The sequence below is a fragment of the Protopterus annectens genome, chromosome 5.part0 (assembly GCF_019279795.1).
Source record: "Protopterus annectens isolate FY-2018-M chromosome 5.part0, PAN1.0, whole genome shotgun sequence".
Lineage (NCBI taxonomy): Eukaryota > Metazoa > Chordata > Ceratodontiformes > Protopteridae > Protopterus > Protopterus annectens.
This window is the reverse complement of record NC_056735.1, coordinates 973,414,006-973,438,254: the sequence shown is the minus strand read 5'-3', so window position 1 is coordinate 973,438,254 and position 24,249 is coordinate 973,414,006. Positions and strand designations below refer to the sequence as shown.

Genomic DNA, 24,249 nt, shown 5'->3' with positions numbered 1-24,249 from the left:
TTGAACATAAACCCTTATGTCACGAGATGGGTTGTGTTAGAAAAATATGTATTAATATGTGTGTATTAGTGCTTTTTAGAAGCCCAAAACAGTTAATACATTTATTCTGCTTTATGATGAACAAATCCACGTTAATGGCAAATGCTTTCTGACCTTGTATTTTTGTCAGCACAGCTAAAATCTTGTTTATGTCTTAGGAAATGTACTGAGAAGCAGATGATTTTCTGCTTGGCTAGGAAAATAATGAATAGAACAATACTGCTTCCTATAACGTTATTAAACTTAGACAATTAGCCTGTCTGTGTTATGAGAACATACACAGCTGCAGGAAGGATAGATAAAGCAGAACAAAAACCGCTTGAAGAATATGAACTATAATCTGTGATTGCTTTGTGCTCGAATGAGTAGAGTACCTTGAAATGTAACACAGCACCGTAGAAATAATTGCAACTAGCTGCTGGTCTCCAAGGCCATGTTATTTTTCCAAAGTTTTCTCATGAATTTAGAAATGTTATGCCATGTCAGCATAACATGAGCAACATCTGCTGTAAAAAACAATATTGAAAACTTGTGATTTACTACGTCAGCTTCAGTAGGCAATGTATTGTAACAATAGTATAAGAATGGCTTCACTTCCTGATTTTAGCTAGACAAACTCTGTATTTTTGCATGCATGTTTTTGTCTCCTTGCCGCAAGAATTAAAGTGCCTTAACCTGAACCTTACGTGTATTGGTCTTTGAAGTTTTTCCTTTGACAGGTTGCCAACTGGCTCATGGATACAACCCACATGGTGAGAGTTGCAGGCTCTACATCCGATGCTAAACCAGTTACAAGTGGCATCCCCCAGGGCTCAGTCCTAGGACCCCTCCTGTTCGGTATATACTTCTCAGAGGTACAGGCAAGCATAGGAGGACTATGGCTGACCAAGTTTGCAGACGATTGCAAACTAGGGGCCATAATTGATTCTCCGGCTGATACAGACACCCTCCAGATGGATTTCCCTGAGACAGATACCTGGTGTCAAAATCAAGGCCTCAAGCTAAATGCCAAAAAGTGCATAGTCATCCCCTTTGGAAAAAACAAAGTACCCGCAAATTATCACATAGGTAGTAGTCCCCTAAATAAAGAAAATGTAATAAGGGATCTGGGGACCCAAGTAGATAGCAATCTCTCCTTTGATAATCATACTGCCAAGGTGGTTAGAAAATCCTTCTATATGGCCCACCTAATCACAAAAGGGTTTGCATCTAGAACAGAAGAGGTTATTGTGCCTTTCTACTCATCACTCATTAGACCCATCATAGAATACAACGCCCCATTTGGCATGTACCTTATAAGACACCCGCTACAGCTGGAAAGACCACAAAAGTACCTCACCAAGGGGAATACTGGCCTCAAACTGCCCTATGTAGCCCGACTCAGGAAACTCCAGCTGTACTCGGTTGCATACCGCTTACTCAGAGGTGATCTCTGCCTGACATACAAGGCCATGTCCAACCCAGAATTGATGGACATGCTCCACCTAAAAAAAAAAAAAAACAAATCCCGGAGAACCACACGCTCTATAGATATAAACCTCACCACAATGATAAATAGGACATGCTGGAGGGATAGATTTTTATTCCAGAGACTTCCCATGCTTTGGAACAGGACTCCAATATACATCAGGCAGAGCCCCTCACTAACACTCTTCAAGAGAAACCTTGACTAGTGGATAGGAAACAGAAAATTTACCCCGAGGATCACTGCAGTGGCTCTGCTGGACAGTGGCATAGGGAAATAATGGCTCTGCTGGACAGAGGCACAGGGAACTTTTAGTTATGTACTCACCATAACTTCAGATGTTTGGGATCCATCTCGCCTACATTCTGAATGATGGAAGTCTCTTATTGGCTGAGCTTACTATATCCCAGGATGCACCACTACCAATCCCCAGATCTAGTTTGTCGCATACCCTGCTTATATAACACAAGTCAGATGGAACAAGATAAAACAGTTGAACTCAAAACCGTTCAATCTCTTCTGATCTGCAAGGCAGGGGAAGGAGGTCAAGGAATGGGGGGCAGATGGATCCCAAACATCTGAAGTTATGGTGAGTACATAACTAAAAGATGTTATGTGATCAAAACACTCCTGAGTACCGTGGAACCAAATGATGCTTGGAATGAAAGGCTATAGAATGAGCTTTGATAGATGATGTAAGATGTTTATTTGAAGAAGAATAGGCCTGAGCTATGCAATCTCTGATCCATTTTGAGATTGTAGCTTTTGTAATGGTTTGGCCCAATTTATTATCTGAGAAGGACACAAACAACTGGTCTGAAACATCCAATTTATGGAGAGTATATTCTGCCTCATTAGAGAATTTTGGAAAGAAAACTGGTAGCTCTAGAGATTGTTGAAGACAGAAACTAGAACAGACTTTGGGGACAAAGGATGGATTAGGGCCACTAAGAATGCCGTTTTCCAAGACAGATATTTGGTCTTAACAGACTGGCACCTTTAATGAACGTTGCATAGTCTGCTGCTCATCAAAAGATAGCAGCTAGTTGGACTTTAATAGTTGAGACAGAAGATCCCTGATTAAAACAGGGATGTTAAGAATTTCAAAACCTCTGGGACAGGAGCAGTGATAGGGTTAAGCCCCTTGAGTTTGCTCCAGATAGCAAACCTCTTCCACTTACTGAGGTACAATTTGTTAGTGGGGTTGGAGTGGAGGAGCCAAGCAGTCAATTTTAGATATTGAAGGACTGATGCCAATGTCGACCGATGGAGGATTAGCAATCGGGATCAGGTCCAAGGTCCACGGATCGTCCACTGCATGCTTTTCAGGTAAGGAAACCATATCTGGGAGAGGGCCATGGGGGGCAATCAGAATCATTGAAGACCCCAGTTGAGAAGCTTTTGAATAACTTTTGGAAGGAGGGATACGATCTGTCCCCCTCCTTTTTGTTCAGATACCAAACCACGGCCTGTAGGGATAAGAGCCAACAGCATCTCCAACACATTGATGTGGGAGAGAGCTTTCATCCGGAAGCCAGGAGCCTGAACTAGCCTGCCCAGACAATGCCCCCGTTGGATGTCTGGGTCCTTTTGCATATTTCCGTAATCATGATGTGATGATTGAGGGAAGATCCTGAAAGGACCATTGAGTTGACAAGAGCCACTGAAGAATCCTCATGTGTAATCTTGCTAGAGGAACTAAAAGAACCGTGGCAGACACATTGAAAAAAACCTGTAGGACCATCCTGGCTGGCTTTTGGATTCGAGATCAGAGCTTGAACTTGGCCGACAGACTTTGACAAAATTGAATGTAATCTAGGGAAACACCCAGGGAGATGGTGGCTTTGAGGTTGTCCATTAGTAGATGCCTGGTGGTGGCAGTATGACTCCTTTTCTAGCAGCAGGTGCTTGGCAAGCGACACCCGACTGGCAAAAATTCCCCCCCCTGCTCTGGGACTGGAATCTTCCTGCTGTTGGGAGAAAATTTTCCCTTGCTCACAGCGCGTAAAGGGTGTCTTTCACCTTGGGTCCAAACAATGAGGACGAAGGCCACTGACCAGCACCAGCGGAGCCAGGCCTACGAGCTCACGTTGTGCCTCGCCTGTGCCGCCCGCTCTACCCTTCGGATGCGAAATGCCCCTCATGGACGATGGAGCGAAGTGGAAATAAGGAGGATAGCCAACTGAGCCAACCACTGGGCTAGCTAAGCTAGGGGGGAGTTACGAGAGGAATCTGACAACTCCTTAACCAGATCCTCTGAAGCCTTGTAAAATGTGCCAAATAGTTCAGAGATCTTAAGGAAAAGGCATCCATACTCCTAGACTCCTTATTAGGAGGATGGATTTCCATCGCATCTGCGCACGCCATCTGGATGTTCCCACCATCCAGAAGCTCGTCGGGCGGGCGGAGACCAGGAGAGGGAGGGCTGAGCCCCCAAAGGCCCCTTTGAGCACCTGAGCAGCCAGCAGGGGGTTGGGATATCCAGCCGCCTGTTGTTTGAGGATCTCTAAGATGTCTGCAAATGAGACATCATCGGTTCCTCTGAAGATAACCGAAGAACCCTCAGGAGGCAAATTTTGGAAGAAGACTGGGGACTGGAGTGGTCTTTTGGAGCACCCAGAAAATAATATCCATCCTCATCCTCCCGAGAGAAAACAGAGCAGACCGAGAAAGGCCTCTCCCAAAGGGCTAAAAGGGGGGGGGACCCGGAGGCGGCGACGATGAGTACGGTAGCCGAGAATACTCACAGCAGATATGACTCCAGTGCTTTGCCCCGAGACAATAAACACAGAGCGAATGATGTTTGAGACATGATACACAAAATCTAGTCACTCTGACAGGAAAATACACACTAAATTTTTTTGCTGATAATTTAAAAGCTACATAATAACAAATGCCAAACTTTTCTGTAAAAAGAACAGGTAACTCTAACCAATTTGTATAATTACTAGAGATCCTGTAAGTATAAAGGTTAAACAGGAAGGCCTTCTGTGGGGGGGGGCCGAAACAAACTGAACCCAATCACACACAACAACATCTAATCTAAGGGGGTGGCAAAAGCCAACACACTCTGGCTAGGCTTATAAATGCCCTTGGGCAGATAGCCTAGTACTTACCTATGAACCTATATACATTACTTTCATGGAATTTAAAAAAGTTCCAAACTTAGTCCGCCACTGTGAGCTTCCTGCAAAGATGATGGGAGCAAGAGTGGCTAGTAAAAGGGGCAGATATTTGGAGAAGTAGTTAGGGGTCAGGGAACAGAAGTAGGATTGACAGGAAAGCTTTCATGGGAGGGAGTGGTAAATGCTGTCCCAAAGAAGTAGTGCTAATTAAAGCAGTCATCTCTAACCTTATACAGGGCACAGAAAACTGGATTAGACTCTGTGTACCAGACACCAAGGTTCCAGTATATGTGTGTGTGTGTGTGTGTGTGGGGGTAAGAGGAGTAGTATGCGGCAGGAATACAAGCCTGGCATCAGATGTGAGGAGGCTGGAGGTATGTTTTCTGATAGATGTCATCCCTGCTTCAACCCTTCCATTAGCATGGCAATGCACCTAAGGAATAACCCATATGAAAAATGCTTGTGATAGTAAGCCTCAAAACCCTAGAAAGGAAAAAGGATTTGGAAGTTATTACTGCAGAAAGCATGAATTACTAAACTAAATATGACAGGGTTACAAAAGGGTAAACAAAACATAAGGATGTATAGCCAGTAGTGGAGTATCTAAGAACAGGAACATGTTAATGCCTCTAATGCCAAAGCTGGTACAGTGCATACAGTTTCAAGCAATTTCATAAAGAAATAGGTCACATTGCTGGAGATGGTGCAGAGAAAGGCAAAAGGATGGTGTGGGAATGGAAAATTTGCAGCAGCTTAGGTGGCTTGACCACTATTAGCTAGGAAAGGGAACACCTGTGGTAAACATATATATATATATATATATATATATATATATATATATATATATATATATACACACACACACACACACACACACACACACACACACACACACACACACATATATATATATATATATATATAGCATCAAAGAAGATGTGTAATGTCTGGATTAAAAAAAATAGAAATAATGGGTGGGAGCATGTCTGCTGAATTAACAGAAATAAAATTAACAGACATTTGGAAATATTTCTTTATAGAAATGGTGGTAGAGAGAATGATAAAACAAGAAGTTATGTACTCACCATAACGTTCAATGTATGTAGTCCATCTCGCCTCACATTCCTACTCGTGGGTTCAGAGCCGAATGTTGGCTCCCGACTCGGCCAACTTTTCTAGCTCAAAGTCTTTCTATTGGCTGGGCTAAGATGGTATCCCATGCTGCACTGCTCTCTATCCCCAGATCTAGTTTGCTGCGAGCCCCAGCACTCATTCTCCATGCATAACAACACCTAAGGAAAGAAAGAACAAACCAACAATGAAGGAAGCTCTGAAACCAGACCTAACCTCCAGATCCTCCAGGACGCGGGAAGGTGGGGGGTAAGTACGAATGTGAGGCGAGATGGACTATATACATGGAACGTTATGGTGAGTACATAACTTCTTGATGTTATGTAGTCCAATCTCGCCTACATTCTTACCCATGGGACAGCGTCCCTATCACCTAAATCCTGGGAGGCTCAGTGGAAAATACTCCTGAGCACTGTGGAACCAAAGGAAGACCTGCCCCTAGATACCACATCCAACTTGTAATGAGTAACAAAGGTGTGAGGAGATGCCCAAGTAGCCGCAGCACAAATATCACCCATATACAATCTGGCCTGATAGGCTGTAGATGTAGATACAGACCAAGTAGAGTGAGCCTTCACCTGGAACAGTAAATCTTTACCCCCTGAGGAATAAATGAAAGAAATACAACTGGAGATCCACCTGGACAGCGTGACTTTGGAGACAGGAGACCCAAATCTGTTTTGTGAAAAGGAAACAAACAACTGATCAGATTTTCTGAGGTCTTTTGTTCTGTGCAGATAAAAATGTAATTGTCTGTGTACATCCAATTGATGAAATTTGAATTCTGCCTTGTTTGAGAACTTGGGGAAAAAACACTGGCAACTCAATAGATTGATTAAGGTTACTGATTGACGCCACTTTGGGAAGAAAGGAGGAGTTCGGTCTGAGAGAAACCCTGTCCTTATGAAAAATCAAATAAGGGGGTTTGATTGACAAAGTTTGAAGCTCCGAAATGCGTCTGGCTGACGTGATGGCTACTAAAAAGACAGTCTTCCAAGTTAAGAATTTTAAATCACAAGTGGTTGCAGGCTCAAAGGGGGGGTGAAGTAAGAGCCTGTAGAACTAAGTTTAAATCCCAAGGCATGACAGGTTCCGAGACCGGAGGACTAAGTAACAGAGTGCCCTTCAGAAAAGCCTTACGGAGTCTATGTGCCATCAGGCTAGGCTCGTCTGCGACATGAAAGGTAGAAATCGCCGCCAATTGGACTTTAATGGTTGTGGCCGCTGAACCCTAGTTAAAGAACATAGACAAGAACTTCCATACAGACAAAATTGGAGCTGTGTAAGGGTCAATCGTTTTGGTATGTGCCCAGATTGAAAACCTCTTCCACTTACTGTAATAAATCTTCCTGGTCGAGGGCTTATGAGAGGAAGATAAAATATGAACTACCTCCGGTGAGAAATGATGAAGCCTAACTAATGACGGAAGTGGAGTAGCCAGGCTGTCAACCGGAGGATCTGAAGAGAGGGATGGATCTGCCCTGACATGTGTGTCAGTAAGTCTGGTTGTGGGTCCAGAATCCAAGGAGCGTCCATGAGATAGGGAGGAGAAAGGGGAACCAAATTTGACGAGGCCAGTGTGGGGCAATCAGAATCATTTTGCTTCCCAAGGATTGCGCTTTCTGAATAACCTTTGACAGCAAGGGGGACCGGAGGGAAGGCATATTGTAGACCGGAGGGCCAATCGTGGACTAGAGCGTCCCTGGGTGACTCCCCTTGAGTGGGGATCAACGTGAAGTAGCTGCTGCATTTGGCATTGGGCCTGGCAAAAAGATCGCAGCAAGGCTGACCCCACCTGTGGAAGATCTGTTCAGCAACTTGACAGTTCAGGGACCACTCGTAAGGCATCAGAATAGCTCTGCTTAGCCTGTCTGTGATTACATTGGACTTCCCCGGAATGTGCGTTGCCACCAGAAAACATTGGGAAGACACTGCCCACTGCCACACTCGCATGGCCTCTTTGCAAAGGGGATAAGACTTGGTTCCTCCCTGCTTGTTCAGATACCACACCACTGACATATTGTCTGAGTGGATTGCAATAGTCCCGAGAGGAAGAAAACTCTGAAGTGCTTGCAACGCTAGTAGCACAGCTCTCATCTCCAGGACATTGATATGCAGATGCAGCTCGTGCTCTTGCCACGTGCCTTGGACTGTCCTGCCTAGATAATGCCCCCCACCCCCACCCCATCTGGGAGGCATCCATGGTCACTGTGGCAATCGGGGGCGCAGGAACAAAGGGCTTTCCTGCATTCAGATTGTCGGTGCGAAGCCACCGAGATCCTGTTTGCACCTGACTGTGAGTAGAATAGGGTGAGAAAGTGGAAGACGTTGAAGAGACCACTGGGCAAAGAGAAGCTACTGAAGGAGTCTCACATGTAACCTTCCCAGAGGGACTAACATAATTGTCACAGCCATTGTCCCCAATAGTTGGAAGACCCATCTTGCCTTCGCTCTTCTCAGCGGGAGCAAGGCGTGAACTTGTTGTAGGACTCTGATTCTTTCCTGTGGTAGAAACGCCTGCATGAGGATGGTGTCTAGTTCTGCGCCTATAAAAGTGACATGCTGTGAGGGCAACAAGGCAGATTTTTTCCAGTTCAAAGTGATGCCCAACTGTTGACATAGGTTGATAGTAGCGTCCCTGGTCTGAATTAGTAGATGCCTGGTGGTGGCAGTAAGGAGCCAGTAGTCCAAATATCGAAACACTTGGAATCCCTGTCGTCTCAAGTGAGCAGTCACCACTGCCATGCATTTGGTGAACACCCTGGGGGCTGTGGTGAGACCAAAGGGCAGGGCTCGAAACTGAAAATGACTGGCTCCCAGCTAGAAGTGTAGGTGACTTCTGGATGCTTTGCCCATCTTTATGTGGTAGTAAGCATCCTTGAGGTCGATGGAGCACATCCACACTTCTTTTCCCAACAATGGGAGAATAGACTGCAATGTGACCATTCGGAACTTGGACTTTTGCATATGGGTGTTAAATTGGCTGAGAATCAGTATGGGTCTCAGGTCCCCTGTCCTTTTCGGCACCAAAAAGAATCTGGAGTAAGTCCCTAATCCGATCTGGTCTGAGGGGGACATGTTAGATGGCTCCTTTTTCTAGCAGCTTTGAAACTTCTGAAGCTGCATAATCCCTTTGACTTGGTGAAACATCCGGGATTTTCTTGATTGGAGGGGGATCTGACGAGAAGGGGATGACATATCCTCCGGAAATTATTCGTAGAACCCATTGGTCCTGGGCGATGTCTTGCCAGGCCTCCGGGTATAACGAGATTCGACCCCCAACTGGCTCCGGAAATGCACAGTCGGGCCTCCCATCAGGAGTGGTGGCAGGGAGAACCACGAAAGGAATCGCGGTCTCCCGAGTTGCGGGGGCCTCCTCTGCCCCTAGGGCAGCATCTCCCTGAATTACCACTCCTTCCCCTGCCTCTGGAGGGGGGCTCACCTTGTGCACCAGGAAAAAACCTCTGTGATTTCTTGAACCACATTTTGCCACCCCTCTGGGCCTTGCGATACGGCCTAGAGGGAAGGGAAAAACGGACTCCTACGGCAGACAGAGTTTTTCCCTCCTGCTCGCACCTGGTGAGGGTGTCTTTCACCTTGGTTCTGAACAAAGAGGAACCATCGAAAGGGGCATCGGTGAATGAAGACTTGAAGGCCTCCGCGAAATGACAAAGGCGCATCCAGGCCTGTCTCCTAAGAGCAACTCCTGACCTTGCTGCCCTACTCGCTCCTTCGGCTGCATTTGAAATCAGCCTCATGGAGGAGTTTACAATGGAATTGAGGGTAGACATCTGAGCGTTAACCGTCTGGGCCACCGCCTCAGAAACGTTATCAGTGAGAGTATCTCCAAGCTCCTTTCCTTGAGGAGATCTCTTTGGAGCCGTGTAAAGTGAGATAAATAATTCAGTGACCGTAAGGTAAAGGTTGCTGAAGAAAAAGTACGCTTCCCGTACAGGTCCATGGTCCTAGACTCCTTGTTAGGGGGATGGACAGTGGAAGAAGTCTCGGCTAATTCCTTCTTAGTGGCAGCTGCCACCACCATGGCATCCACAGGGACTCCCCCTTGGACAGAAATTCCTTATCAGGAGGAGCAGACAAAAATTTATTGGGTTTCCTGCGGACTGGTTCCACAGAGTCAGGGGTTTCCCACACCCTTCGACAAACCAAATCCAGAAGCTCGAAGGGTGGAGATACCCAGGAGGCAGAGGGCTGAGCACCAAAGGTCTTCAGGAAGACCAACTCCTCCTTGGAGGGGGCTTTGGATGGCCAGTCGCCTCTTTGTTTCAAAATCTCTAGGATTTCAGGGAAAGAAACATCCTCAGAGGATGACTTGGGGGACCCCTCCGATTCCTCGAGGTTGGTGTCTGATGTGAGAGACACATCCTGGGAATCTATGTACTTCCTCTTGCACGTTTTCTTTCTGGGTGGCTCCTCAGGCAAAAACTCTGAGGGGCCCTCAGAAATGTGGGGACCACTCATGGGGGTACCCTGAGGCCTTGGGGCTCTGCTGTCTAGAGATAGATGGTGATCAGAGACCTGCACCGCTGTAGTAGGGGACAGAATGACCGACCCGCATGATGCCGCTGATGACCTGCATGACCTCGAAGGCTGATCCCCCCAAGTCCGAGAATGACCAGCCTCCAAAGCCACGACAGGAGTCAAACTTCCCCGTGCCAAAGCACTGAGAGGGAGACTAGCAACAGAGGGGTGTCCTGAAGCCTCTCCCTCTGGTCCGACCAAAGAATCCTTAGTCCTGAATCCCGTGGATGGCGCCGACTGGGTCGGAGCTGACATCAGCACCGATAAGCTAGGAGGGGATGTCGGAACTGACCTAGGAACATCACACGGAGCCGAGCACTCTGGCTCCGAAAGCTGAGGTGTGCTCGGAGGAGGAAGTATCGAAGTAGGTTGAAGGATGGGCTCCAGAGCCCACTGGGTTGGAGCCGAGAACAATTTTGCCAAAACCGGTGACTGAAGGAGTCTCTGCACCACTCTATCGATGTCCACATCTGATAAGGTCCTGGAGGATTTAGAGGATAGAGAAGGAGATCGAGACCTCCTCTCCGAAGGGGACCTGCGAGGAGGTGATACTGGCCTAATGCTAGGAGATCGGCTCCGAATAGGTTCCAAGATGATTGGAGCCGACGCAGGTTCCACAACAACTGACACTTCCTGTGACCCCGAGGACAATGAAGCCGAAGATGTTGAAGCAGACTTTGCTATTTTCTCAGGTGGCTCCGAGGAGACTGATGGAGCCGGAGATCTCTTTTTAGATTTAGAAGATTTTGTCTTAGAGCTGAAAGCAGTTTCCAGACCCTCCTTGAAGGAGGGTTTCAGAAGTCCCTTCAAAATCAATTTATTCTTCCTTTCCTGAAGAACTCTCGGACTAAAAGCATGACTGCAAGACTCCTGGAGATGGATTGCTCCCAGACAATACACACAGACAGAATGTCCATCGGTAATGGACATTTTATAACTGCATCTAGGGCATTTTTTGAAGCCCGAGGGCTTGTGCTCCTTAGTATCTTTGGACATACTTAACCAACAACAAAAGGCACCAAAGACAAATAATTACTGAATAAAGGACCAACGGTCAAACAGTCACAAGGCGGGAAAAAACTACCACGAACAGTAATACCTCAAGATCTCTAATTTAAACGATCCTTAGACACAAACACAAGGGAGAAAGGACTAAAACCTCTAATTCAAATGGTTTTAGACCCGGTAAAGTTTATAACACAAGGAAAGCAAGGGGACAGACTAAGTCCTCTAGCTGAAACGGGCCTAGCCCGTTGGAAACAGCTAGTGGGATACCACAGAAAAACGATCAAAAACACAATTTTTCCACAATACAAGACCAGAGCACACAATAGCTATTAAAATAGCTTTTTTTTGCAACAAATTCTCTATTAATGAAGAAAAAGGGTACTTAGCCACATCCAAGAGCGGGACCACGTCCGAACTACACGAGCGGCAAATGAGATCTGGGGATAGAGAGCAGTGCAGCATGGGATTACATCTTAGCCCAGCCAATAGAAAGACTTCGAGCTAGAAAAGTTGGCCGAGTCGGAGCCGAATGCGGATAAGAATGTAGGCGAGATTGGACTACATAACATCCCAAATTATAGTCAGTTCTTTATCTCCAAGCGCTGGATTTGGCATATAATCTGTGACACCTTGAGTAAACAAAGGTAAAAGTGAGTAGCAAGTACCCTGGGCTAGTTTCAGTGCTGTGACAGACCATGCTGACTCTCAGCCTCCAGTCAGCAATTCTATATATTATGTTACATAAAAGAGTCATACAGCAGTAAGCCTTTTAACTGCAACACCAACAAAAGTACATTAGTGGGCAATAAAAGAAGGTGATAAAAAGGAATCCAACAAGAAAGACCACCGCCTTGCAAGAAAATGTTTATATGTATGGTCTGATTCAGGAAAATTACATCGGTTTACTACATCTGTATCATAAGCACAAGAATTCCACTTACCTACAATTTCAAGACGGATCTTCTGTTCAACTGGTCCACTAGGATATAAAGTAAATATACAAATATAGTTGGCTTCATCAGAGAGTTGTACATTGGGAATTACAATAGTTCCATTGCTGGTGACATTCGTAACAAATTTAACCCTTTCTCCAAAGCTAGTGACAGCGCGTGTACCTTCTTTGTTTCGTATAAGAAAATTCTCTTTTTTGGCTCCATGCTCTCTCTGCCATGTTACCTGGGTGATCATCTCATCTGACTCAACTTTGCAATTCAACATGGCATCACTGCCTCGTATGTAATGCAGTGCTCCGTTAAGTTTTACATAACCTATAAACAATGCAAAACTATATCAGTAAATAAATAAAAAAAAAAAAGATGAACAACCAAGCAAAACAAATATTCAATTTACAAATAAAACCATAAATAGTCACTGATTTTTTAATACAAATTAATACCCTGACCCCATGTGCAAAAAATGAGGAAAAAGGGCTGTTGATGAACGGATGGCCATGTGCCAACCGATTTTTACTCACCAAAATGCACCAGTTACACGACAAAGAACTTTGGAAAATGCTGACAGAAATACACTGCACATAAATGCTGTATGCACTGGCACTATACAGATCATTTGAGACACCTACACAATATTTTCAAGCCTTAATGTTATCCTAGTTGGTGAACTCTAAACCTTCTGAAAAGCAGAGTATGGTATGGTGGAATATGCTGAGAATGTTTTTTTTTGCTGCTCCATAATCAGAAATAAATCAAAAATATAAGTGGCCCTATTTAGCAATATGTTTTTTGAAACATAAATATGATATGCTTTCTCCACTGGTCAAATCAGAACTCAACAGTTGTTACCATATTGTCTCTGAAAGCAATGGGGCTTCATAATTTAGATGAGGCAAAATATTAAAGTTATGTACTCGGCATTAAATATGCATCTGTGTTGACCATTAACGTTCTTCCTCAACATACGGGTTATGATTCCAACCTAGAATCTGACTCAGCTGCATTCTAAAGACTTCAGATTCAACTCTTGAGCTCCTCCCTCTACCACAATGCCCTAGTCTACCCCCAATACCTTAGACTAAGTTTGCGGCCTGAAAGATATATATATATATATATATACACATACATATATATATATATATATATATATATATACACACATACATACATATATATATATATATATATATATATATATATATATATATATATATATATATATATATATATATATGGTTCCCCTTCATATGACTGAAACTACAAACGCGTGAAACTTCAAAAGCTTGAAAACAAAAGCCTGAAAAGTCAAAAGCCTGAAAAGACAAAAGTCTGAAAACACAAAAAATACATATACTGACTTTAAACAACAGAAACCATATTAATTTCCACTAAGTATAAGCAGGGGGGCAAACACACCTGCACTCCCCGTGTGGGAGGCTGCACCCCCCACAACCCTGCTACTTAAATATACCAACTCCAAGATTGCACTTTGTGTAATGAAGTGCAATCCTGGAGTTGACATATTTAAGTAGCAGGATGTGTGTGTGGGGGCGCAACCCCTCACATGGGGGGTGCATGGGGGCTTTCCCCCCTGCTTAGACTTAGTGGAAATTAATATGATTTCTGTTGTTTAAAATCAGTATATGTATTTTTTGTGTTTTCAGGCTTTCGATTTTCAGGCTTTTGACTTTTCAGGCTTTTGTTTTCAGGCTTATGAGTTTCAGGCTTATGTTAATTCAGTCATATGAAGGGGGAACCATAGATATAGATAGATAGATAGATAGATAGATAGATAGATAGATAGATAGACACACACACACAGACACACACACACACACACACACACACACACACACACACACACACACACACACACTAACAGTAAACAAGAATATAAATAAAGCCAGGGCTCAAACCTGAAAATACAGGTTCCAAAAAGTCCATCAGGTCACTCCAGAAGATGATATGAAGGGGGATGGAGGGAGGGAAATTGAGGAAGAATGAAAATTAACACAGATGCACAGTTATGGGGAGTACATAACTTTAATATCTGTTGTAGTCCTTTTCATTCTTTCTCAATGTATGGGACACAATCTGCAGCTACGTAAATCTTGGGTGGCCCACACAGAAGGATATGCCACAAAACTGCTGAGCCAAAAGCAGCTCTGCGTTGGAAATTATGTCCAGTTTCTAAGGTGTAATAAAAGTATGAGCTTTAGATCAGTTAGCTGCTGCACAATCATCAATGGAAGTTCTAGACCCGAAAGCAGATGAGGTGGCTATGGATCTGGTTAAATGAGTCGTAGGTTGTTTTGGTAGGGAGAGACCTATTTGGGAATATATCCAGGAAAATGCAATTAGTTATCCATTTGGCCGATGCAGCTTTAGAAATTGGAGATCCCAGCCTACTAGATGAAAAAGAGAAACAGCTGGTCCATTTTTCTGAAATGTTTTGTTGTGTGTAAATAGAAATGAAGTTGTCTATGGACATTTAAAAGATGCAGAACCGACTGAATTGTCACCATTCAGAATTCTGATTTCCTTACATATTGGTTCAGATTGCTTAGATCCAAAATTTGCCACATGTCTCTTGCCTTTTTTGGTACTAAAAAGAACCTCGAGTAAGTTCCAAATCCTCTCTGGTCTGGTGGGACCTCCTGGAAGAATCTTTTGTCCAGCAGTTTCTGAATCTCTTGAGCTGCAGCCTCTCTCTGACTGGGTGGGACATTGGGAAGCTTTCTTCTTTTGGAAATGGGCATCTGGAAAAATGGCATGAAGTAACCTCTGGATATTATTTTTAGCACCCAAGAATCTTTTGCTACAGCAGCCCAGGCATCTGCGTGCAAGAACAAGCACCCCCTGACTGCCTCCAGAGGTGAGCAGTCAGGCAGCCCTTAAGGAGCAGACCTTCAGGGTCTACATGGAAAGATATCCGTGACCAAGCAGGCTGCCTTCCAATCAATCTTAGTGACCATACCCCTATGTTTCTACTTAGAAAAAGAATTCAGACTCAATCTGAAAATCCCTTCAAATACATCCCAGTAAGAAACGTTTCTCACCTGAACTATCTGACCTATTACTAAAACACTGCAATTGGTCCCCTTTAAAAAGCCTAAACCTGGATCTTGCAGTTGAATTCTTTAACAACAAATTTCTTGAAATTCTAGATAGCCTAGCCTCCATCAAAAAAATACATCCCAAATTAAAACAACTACCAGTGCTTTCCCACAATGCTAAATAACTGATTAAACAAAGGGACAGAGCCAGGGCCATATATCTATCCACCAAAAACAAATCTGACCTCACCACATATCAGCAATTAAGAATCCTAACTAAGAAAAACATTAACAGTGACAAAAAACTCTACTTCCAAACATCTCAACAAAGGTCCCTAAACAACTCACAAAAATTCTAGAAAATAGTTAACCTCCCTCTCTCCCCTGGAAACTCCCCATCCCCTCTCCTTCCACAGCCAATACCTCCATACCCTTAGCCTCACAGTTCAACTCTCATTTTATCAGCTCCATCTCCTCACTGCTTGACAATCACAAACAACAGCCTCTCACACTCCCCTCCACTGGCACAAACTCCACTAATTCCTCCTTTAAACCAATTCAAACATCTTACATTAAAAAGCTCTTAAGTAAACTAAAACCTTTCTGCCTAGCGGCCGATCAACTACCAAATTCCTAAAAATTGCAGCTCCATCAATTGCCTATCCTATCTTTATCTCCGGACAATATGTGCCCCTCCTATGAAAAGTAGCTCACATTATCACCCTCCACAAAGGAGGCCCCTCCAGAGACATCTCTAATTACCGCCCCATAGCTATCCTTCCTCCCATAGCCAAAACCCTTGAGAAATGTGTACACCTACAACTCCTCAACCATCTTGGGGCGGCACAGTGGTGCAGTGGTTAACATTGTCACCTCACAGCAAGAGGTTCTCCGGTTCGATTCTCGGCTGGGGTGCCTTCTGTGTGGAGTTTGCATGTTCTCCCTGTGGGTTTCCTCCGGGTACTCCGGTTTCCTCCCACATTCCAAAGACATGCATCTGGAGCATTTCTTCCCAGGCCCCCGCTGAAAACAGGCTATGTGGAACCTAGTCGGACTTTCCCGGTCAACAAATGATAAATAAATAAATAAATAAAATCTTACCTCAAACAACCTACTATCCGATATGCAGCATGGCTTTAGACCCCAGTACAGCACAAACACAGCTTTGATATCCTTCACCAATACTATCCACCACCTTATGAACAATGGGCAACTAGTCTCTGCAATTTTCCTGGACATGTCAAAAGCCTTTGACACCCATTCCCACCAACTCCTACTAAATAAGCTCACTACTTACAATCTCAGTCTAACATCCCTGTCATGGTTTCTCAGTCATCTATCAAACCGCCAACAAGCTACTAAATGGGAGAACAAACTCTTTCCTCTACTGCAAGTATCCACTGGCATACCCCAAGGTTCAATGCTTGGCCCCCTCCCCTTTATCATATTTATTAATAACCTTAACACAGCAACCCAGCTTGCCTTCATCATACAATATGCAGACAATACATCAATATCTGATCTGCCCCTAACCCACAAAAACTACAAGAAAAAATGCAAAAAACTTTCCAAGAAATATAAATTTTTCTATCCACCCACCAACTCATTATAAACCCAAACAAGGCTAAATTAATAATCCTCACAAACAAAACTACCAACTCCAACAACCTACCCCTCTCCATTCACTCCTCAAATGGTACCAAAATCAAACCTACAAATCAGGCCAAACTACTAGGAACCATAACAGAAAACCATATCAAATTTGATATTCAAATTTCCTTAACTATAAAAAAAGTCCACTCTAAAGTCGGTGTTCTCTATAAAGCCAAACCCTACCTAAAACCCCAAGCCAGGCTAACCACAGCTAGATAACAATTTCTACCTACACTTCTCTACTACTCTCACATATTCACCAACGTACGCAAGGCCGACCTGCATAACCTTGAATCCTGCTACAACAAAATCTCAAAGTTTGACACTAATCATCCCCATAAAGCCCATCATTATTCAGCCCTAAAGCAACTCAACTGGCTACAACTTCCAAAGTTAATAACCTTAAACCAGCTTACCCTTGCCCACAAAATCATTCATAACCCTCACAGCTGCCCCGCAATTTCAACCCTTCTCCAACTACAGGTACACTGCAGGTCCCTTAGGTCTTCCAACAGGCCACTGCTCAAAATGACACAGTCTCATAACTACCATGGAGACTACCTCTACTCAAACAAAATAGCTAAGTCCTGGAATGCTCTTCCCCTAAGCATACACTGCACCCCCTGCTAGTCTTCATTTAAAACAAAAATGAAGGAATATCTTAAAAGCAACTGGCTTTGCCCCTGTAGCCCCCACTGGATAACTCCTCTCCCCTTCTTTTTCCCCTCTCCTCTCCTTTACACCTCTTTTGTTATTTTCTCAACATTACTATTGTTTTTTTCTCACTGATTAATGAACTGTTGACTCCAATAAAGGCTGTCCCTCCAAAGTGTTCCTCTTTTCAGGGGAAAAGGTCGATCACAAGTACTTCACTTTACCAGTAAACACACATGGAAAATCCAAGAGTTAGAATTTTTTCACCCACAAAAAATAAAAAATAAATAAAATAAAATTGTGGATTAAGCGCTTTCATCTCCACTTGGGAAACTTCATCAGAATCAACATTCAAGAAACTGTGCACATTTTATATCAAACCACCTTTCATTTCATTGGCCAATCAATTAATTAAAATTTCATCACTGGTAACTATTAACTAATAAAGTGCTTGGTACATTTAAAGTGCTTAATACCTTTAGAAAAAGAAGAAGGGAGTTGGTAGAGAGGGGTGCATGTCCTAAACTTGGTACCTTCAAATGTGGTAAATGCTCCCAATGTCCTTTTATAGCGGGAACGAAAGACCTAGATATACCCAGCATTTGTTACAAAGTTAGGAGTAGAACATACTCCAGTTGTTATATCAAAGGAGTGGTGTATTTTGTTTACTGTACTGTTGTTGTTGTGTCTTTTGGCTTTTCCCGGTTAGGGGTCGCCACAGTGGAACTCCGGTCTGCTAATGATTGGTAGTTGATTTTTACGTGCCGAGTTACCAGCCCTGACGCACAACCTTCAACGAAGGTACACCCATTCATGCATGTCTCCCACGCAGAAGACGCTCTAGCTGAGAATCGAACCGGACAGCGTCTGACTGTGAGGCGATTACTGTACTGTATGTTGGCCATATTACTTTGGGAAGACGGAGCATAACTTGAGATTACGTATATATGAGCATATGTACGATATTAACAGGAAGAATGAGAACAACGCTCTATACAGACATTTATTAACATGCAAAATGGCTGATTACAAATTCTGGGTATTGGAGGAAGGGAAACAGAGTGGGGGGGTGACTGGGAGACCCGATTAGAATTTAGGGAAATGGTTTGGCAGTTGAGGTTGGATGCATGCAACAGCCCAGGGTTAAATGATCACATATCTATTACCCTAGCTCTTAAATTATTAGCATCCAACCCCAAAAGATCAGACCTATAACATATATGCTAAGGTAACACATTTATATACTGTATGTTATCCATTACTTTATCCATGTTTTACACAGAAACACACATATACACACATATATATATATATATATATATATATATATATATATATATATCTACATACATACATTTTATAACATTTTATACATACAATTTGATATTTATACATATTACTATTTATTTTTACGTTGTCCTGTTCGATTCTCAGCTAGAGCATCTTCTGTGTGGAGACGTGCGTGACTCAGCATACCTTTGTTGAAGGTTGTGTGTCAGGGCTGGCAACTCGGCATGTAAAAATCAACTGCCAATCATTAGCGGACCAGAGTTCCGCTGTGGCGACCCCTAACCGGGAAAAGCCGAAAGACACAACAACAACTATTTATTTTTACATTTGTATTTATATGTACACATATTTATTAATATATATTACTTTTTTAACTAGTTTTTTAATCTATTTTAATAAGTCTATTGTTGTTCATCTATTACAGTACTTTATGTATCATAGTAGTTCAGATTATTTTTGTGCTTTCATAGTTGTTAAGGTCCCTGCAACAGTTTCTATTATTATGGCTTAGGATGGTAACATTCTGTATACCAACCTTTTTACAGTTTTACAAACTGTTTTTTTTTTAAATATGAATATATTATGAATTTTGTCTTGTATCACAAACCTGTAATTTTATGTAATAATAAGGAACACTGCTATATCTAAAGGTATTAAGCAGTTTAAATGTACCAAGCACTTTATTAGTTAATAGTTACCAGTGATGAAATTATTTTAATTAATTGATTGGCCAATGAAATGAAAGGTGGTTTGATATGAAATGTGCACAGCTTCTTGAATGTTGATTCTGATGAAGTCTCCCGAGTGGAGATGAAAGTGCTTAATCCACAATTTTATTTTATTTATTTTTTGTGTGTGAATAAATTCTAAATCTTGGATTTTCCATGGGCATTTACTGGTGAAGTGAAGTACTTGTGATCGACCTGTTCCCCTGAAAAGAGGAACACTTTGGAGGGACAGCCTTTATTGGGGTCAACAGTTTGTTTGTTTTTTGGTTTATGTGATTTGCTCAACTTGTATTTGTGATTACTCACTGCTTAATGCACTGAAACTTTCAGCTTCAAAATTTCAATGTATTTACATTCTATATCACTGTATATACACACATTATCAGTTAAGTCGGCTAATTGCCTGTCTCAGTCTTCTGTATTTACTTTGTAGTCTAGATCCCTGTGACTTATATTTATAACTTTGTACAGATAATGCAAGAATTATACCTGTCTTTCTGTATCGCATATAATTTGTATTGTATTATGTCTTTCAGATGAAATTTCTGTATTTTTATCTGTCTTGTTTCATGTGGAGCTTTTCTCCTCAGGTCTCCACTGAAAATGGGCTACCAGCACAGTCAGATATTACCTGGTAAACAAATGTAAAATAAATAAAATAAATAAATAAATATCTCTGAAACCCTGGAAGAAGTGGTATTCGCGTGAATCCTGGAAAGATCAATGGGATTTATGGAACCTCAAATCTCTTCTCCTCTTTGATTCCTTGAAAAGCATTATTGAGGAACATTGCTAAGGAGCAGAAAAGCAAATTCCTATGGCAGAGAGAGTCTTTCCTTCCTGTTCACTGTGGGAAAGCGTTTCTTTCACAGAAAGGCCAAACAAGGATGTTCCACCAAAAGGGGCATTGATGAAAGAAGACCTGAAAGGCTCTGCAACATCGCATAACCACATCCAGGCATCTCTCCTTACAGCATGCCTGAACCAGGCACCCATGGCATACACTCTGCTGCATGAGAAATCAACCTCACGGATGCAATGGAAATAGATAATAGAGTGGTCAGCTATGAGGATGATCTTTTATAATCCTCTGTAGACCTGGTCTCAGAGAGACTTTTCAGAGTTGCATGGCCAAATCCTTCTGCAGTCTCATGAAGTGCACCAAATAATTCAGGGGCCTGAAAGCAAAGGTTGCTGAACCAAATATGCGCTTTCCAAACCTGTCCATCTCCCGGGACTCTCTGTTAGAGGGAAAGACAGAGGGGCTCTGTTCTGCTAGCTCCTTCTTAGTGGCTGCTGCCACAACCACTGCATCAACAGGGACTCCCTTGCTCTAATGAGAATTGTCTTTTGAAGGAGCTAACATTTTGTCTGGTCAATGTGGGTTTGGTTCAACAGGATCCGGTTCCTTCCATGCCCTGCAAAAGACTAGGTTGATAAGCTCATCAACCGGGGGTGTCACCCAAGATGTAGATGGGGCAACACCAAAAGCTTCCAGAAATGCAGATTCCTTGTGAGAAGGATTATCTGAGGACCAACTACCTTTCTGCTTAACGATCTCCGAAATATCTCCAAATGAGAAGTCATCATGTGCTGATCTGGGGACCCTTCCCCTTCATCAAAGTCAGTATCTTTGGTGAGAGATTCCAAGGGGGAATTTATGTACCTTCTTTTACATGTCCTACTTCAGTGAACATCCTCAGTGGGATGCTCTGGTGGGGTGTCAGAAGAAAGGGGTAGTTCCTCAATGGGAACTGTCTGAATGCTAGTTGATACCAGCTGTCCCTGTGGAGTAGAGGTCTGATGGGATCAGTTCTCAGAACCATAGGAGGAAAAGTTGTAGAATTTGAGGATGTATACAAGAGCCTGGATCTCTTGAATGACAAAATACCCTCTCTACAACCTCGAAAGCCAACGGGCCAGGAGAAGCTATGGCTAGTCTTAATGGAGCTGAGACTTCCAAAGCAGGCAAGCTATAATTTTGTTCAGATGCATGCCTCAAGGAGGGAGCCTGCCCAAGATATCTTGCACCAAGGCTCCAAGGGGCAAGGATGGCTCGGACATAATGGAATTAGCTCCTGGCCCCACAGACTTGACAAAGATGCTTCGACTCAGGGTCTCATCCTGATCCGAGAGAAAAAAGAGCAGAACTGGTAAGGGAAACCATCATGGTTGAAGTTGTAACCTTCTTCAGCTTTGATACCAGTATCATCAGAAGACTGGGATCTGAGGGCTCAGAAAATGAAGGACAGATTGGAGAAGGAGATACAACTGTATGGCAGGTGGAAGGAAGACTCACAGATTCATTGGGATATGGCGATGGTATAGTAACCATCTGGATCTGAGCTCTGAGAATCTTTCTCATCATCCTATCCACTTCAACTTCAGAAAGACTCCTGGAGGACCTGACAGGTGAGGTTGAGGACTGAGGTCTACAGTGTTCCTTCAGAGTTTGCATTAGAGGGGAATGGAGCCAAGGAGAAATGGGATCAATAACATACTCAGCTGTATTTTTTTATTTCTTTCTTAATTTAGACTGTTTGACATGAACTCAGATGAGCAAGTTCTCAGAGTATGAAATGTACCAGAAGTTGGATCCGATGGTTTTGGATCAACAGGTTGAGCTTTACGACCACCTGAAATAACTATTGAATCAGAGGACTTAGGATCTGAAGTTTTTCTCTTCTTCTACATATTTTTTGTGGAGGCTCCATTGACAAAGTCTTTGTGGAGACCACATCATATGCCCCAACTGAGCCTTACAGGATTGGCTGGAGGTTTGAGCCCCAGAGGAGGAAGAAGAGGAAGGAGGCAACAACCCTTTGAGGGCTAATTTATTCCTCCTGTCGGCAATAGCCCCCAAGTTAAATGCAGCACAACTGATACAGTTTGTACGTATTTGTGCTGCTCCCTAAAACAATAAAAATTATTCCCTGTGGGCATCCGAATTCAGAATTTTGTGCCCACAAGAAGTGCATTTTTTAAAACCTGTACACTTCTCAGCCATAGGTCTATAAAAAATAAGAGATAATAAACGATAAGAATTATTTATTTTTTGTTCATCTAATAAATGACTATCAACAATGGTAGAGAAACACACACTGTCACTTTGATTAGGAAGGGAAAGACAAGAAAAAGTACCAACTATGGTACATAAGAAAGTACCTAGTAAGGTAGAAAGGTTAACAATAATGAAAAAACTAAAGCTATGAGGGAGGAACTATAGCAGGAATTTTAAAGTTGGAGAAACTATAGCAGAAATTTTAAAATTATAAGTAAATAAGTAAAGGGAAAGATGTACTTAAGGAAAAGATGCTTACTGCCTACTTGGAAAAGTTTAAGCAAAGCTCTGAAAGAGGATCCATGTCTGTGCAAGATATGGCAAATGAGCTCTGAGATTATTAGGGGGTGGAATAGGACGTTATAGGTAGAGGGAGAAGCTTGAGACTTGGATCCAAAATCTGTGGAAAGCGGCCAAGTCAGATCCGAGGTTAGATCCATAACCCATACACTGAGGAAGAATGAACAGGACATCAGATCTACTATTATGACCTGCACACTGACCTGGTGAGAAACAAGATGGGAAGTATGATGCTGGAGCTAACCAGGTAGAATTTGAAAAATGAAAGAGAAAGCTGAGACTTGAGCAGTCAGAATAACACTGCTATTTACCACACTCAAAGGTCTAACTGTTAAACAGGTTCCAAAAAATTTACATGAATCACGTATTGGTAAGAGCAAGCAATACAGGTGTCAATAGAAACTAATGACTCTAACAGACAAAAACATGTTGTACAAATAACTGAAAGGATCTGCTTCTTTAGACAGAAAGCTGATCTTGGTTACTGCAGAGTATTAAGAAATGAGAGAAAAATCAGAAATGGATCTTATAAAGAATATTAAAAATGACAAATGTTGATTAGGTCAAAATAAGGCACAGGTACTACTACCACAGAAATGAACGTTTGTACTTACTGTAATGACAAATCTGAACTGGCTATTCCTTCTCTATATCTCTAGGACTAAGACCAGACTTAGTGTGGCATCTAAAACTTTCCCCACCTATATTAGCCTTTGTTCTTTATCCAGAATGCTGAGAATATAAGGACCCGTTTCAGATTGCTACCAGCCCATGAAAACTGGAACAAAACTATAGATAATCATCTCACTAATTCTAACACACACTATAGGAATGATGGTGCCTGCCAGGCCTAAGGAAGGAAAAGAAAAGCAGGAATGCTGACACAGTTCAAGCGGCCAGCATAGATCATCATAATGCTAAGTGTGGTGCCACAGTAGAACAAAGTAATTTATAAATGTTGTGTACTTTTCTTTCTTATTTTAGACTGTTTGATATCTTTGTAAGCTACAGTTCATCCTTGTTTAATCTGCAATATATGTATTTCTTGTGTCATGGAAATGCATGTAACCTTAAACCCTTCTTCAGTGAATTATAAAAGGAGACAAAAATAAAGAAATGTATGAAACTTGTATTGGAAATGAAATCTAATGTTCTGTAGTTTTTCAAGAAGTAATTTATTACTTGTATATAATTAAGTCACCCAAGGGCTTGCACCCAGGAAGAAAAAAGGCCATAAAATGCCATTA

The 24,249-nt window shown here is 42.6% G+C and overlaps 1 protein-coding gene across 2 annotated transcripts in view; it reads right to left on the bottom strand.

Moving 5' to 3' along the window:
* LOC122802910 (nectin-1-like) overlaps positions 1 to 24,249 on the bottom strand; it is a 2,017,182-nt gene that overhangs the window by 1,877,546 nt on the left and 115,387 nt on the right. For both annotated transcript variants that reach the window (XM_044072733.1, XM_044072732.1), the window contains exon 2: positions 12,249 to 12,575. In XM_044072733.1, the coding sequence (XP_043928668.1) occupies positions 12,249 to 12,575 (327 nt within the window). The remainder of the gene's footprint in view (positions 1 to 12,248; positions 12,576 to 24,249) is intronic.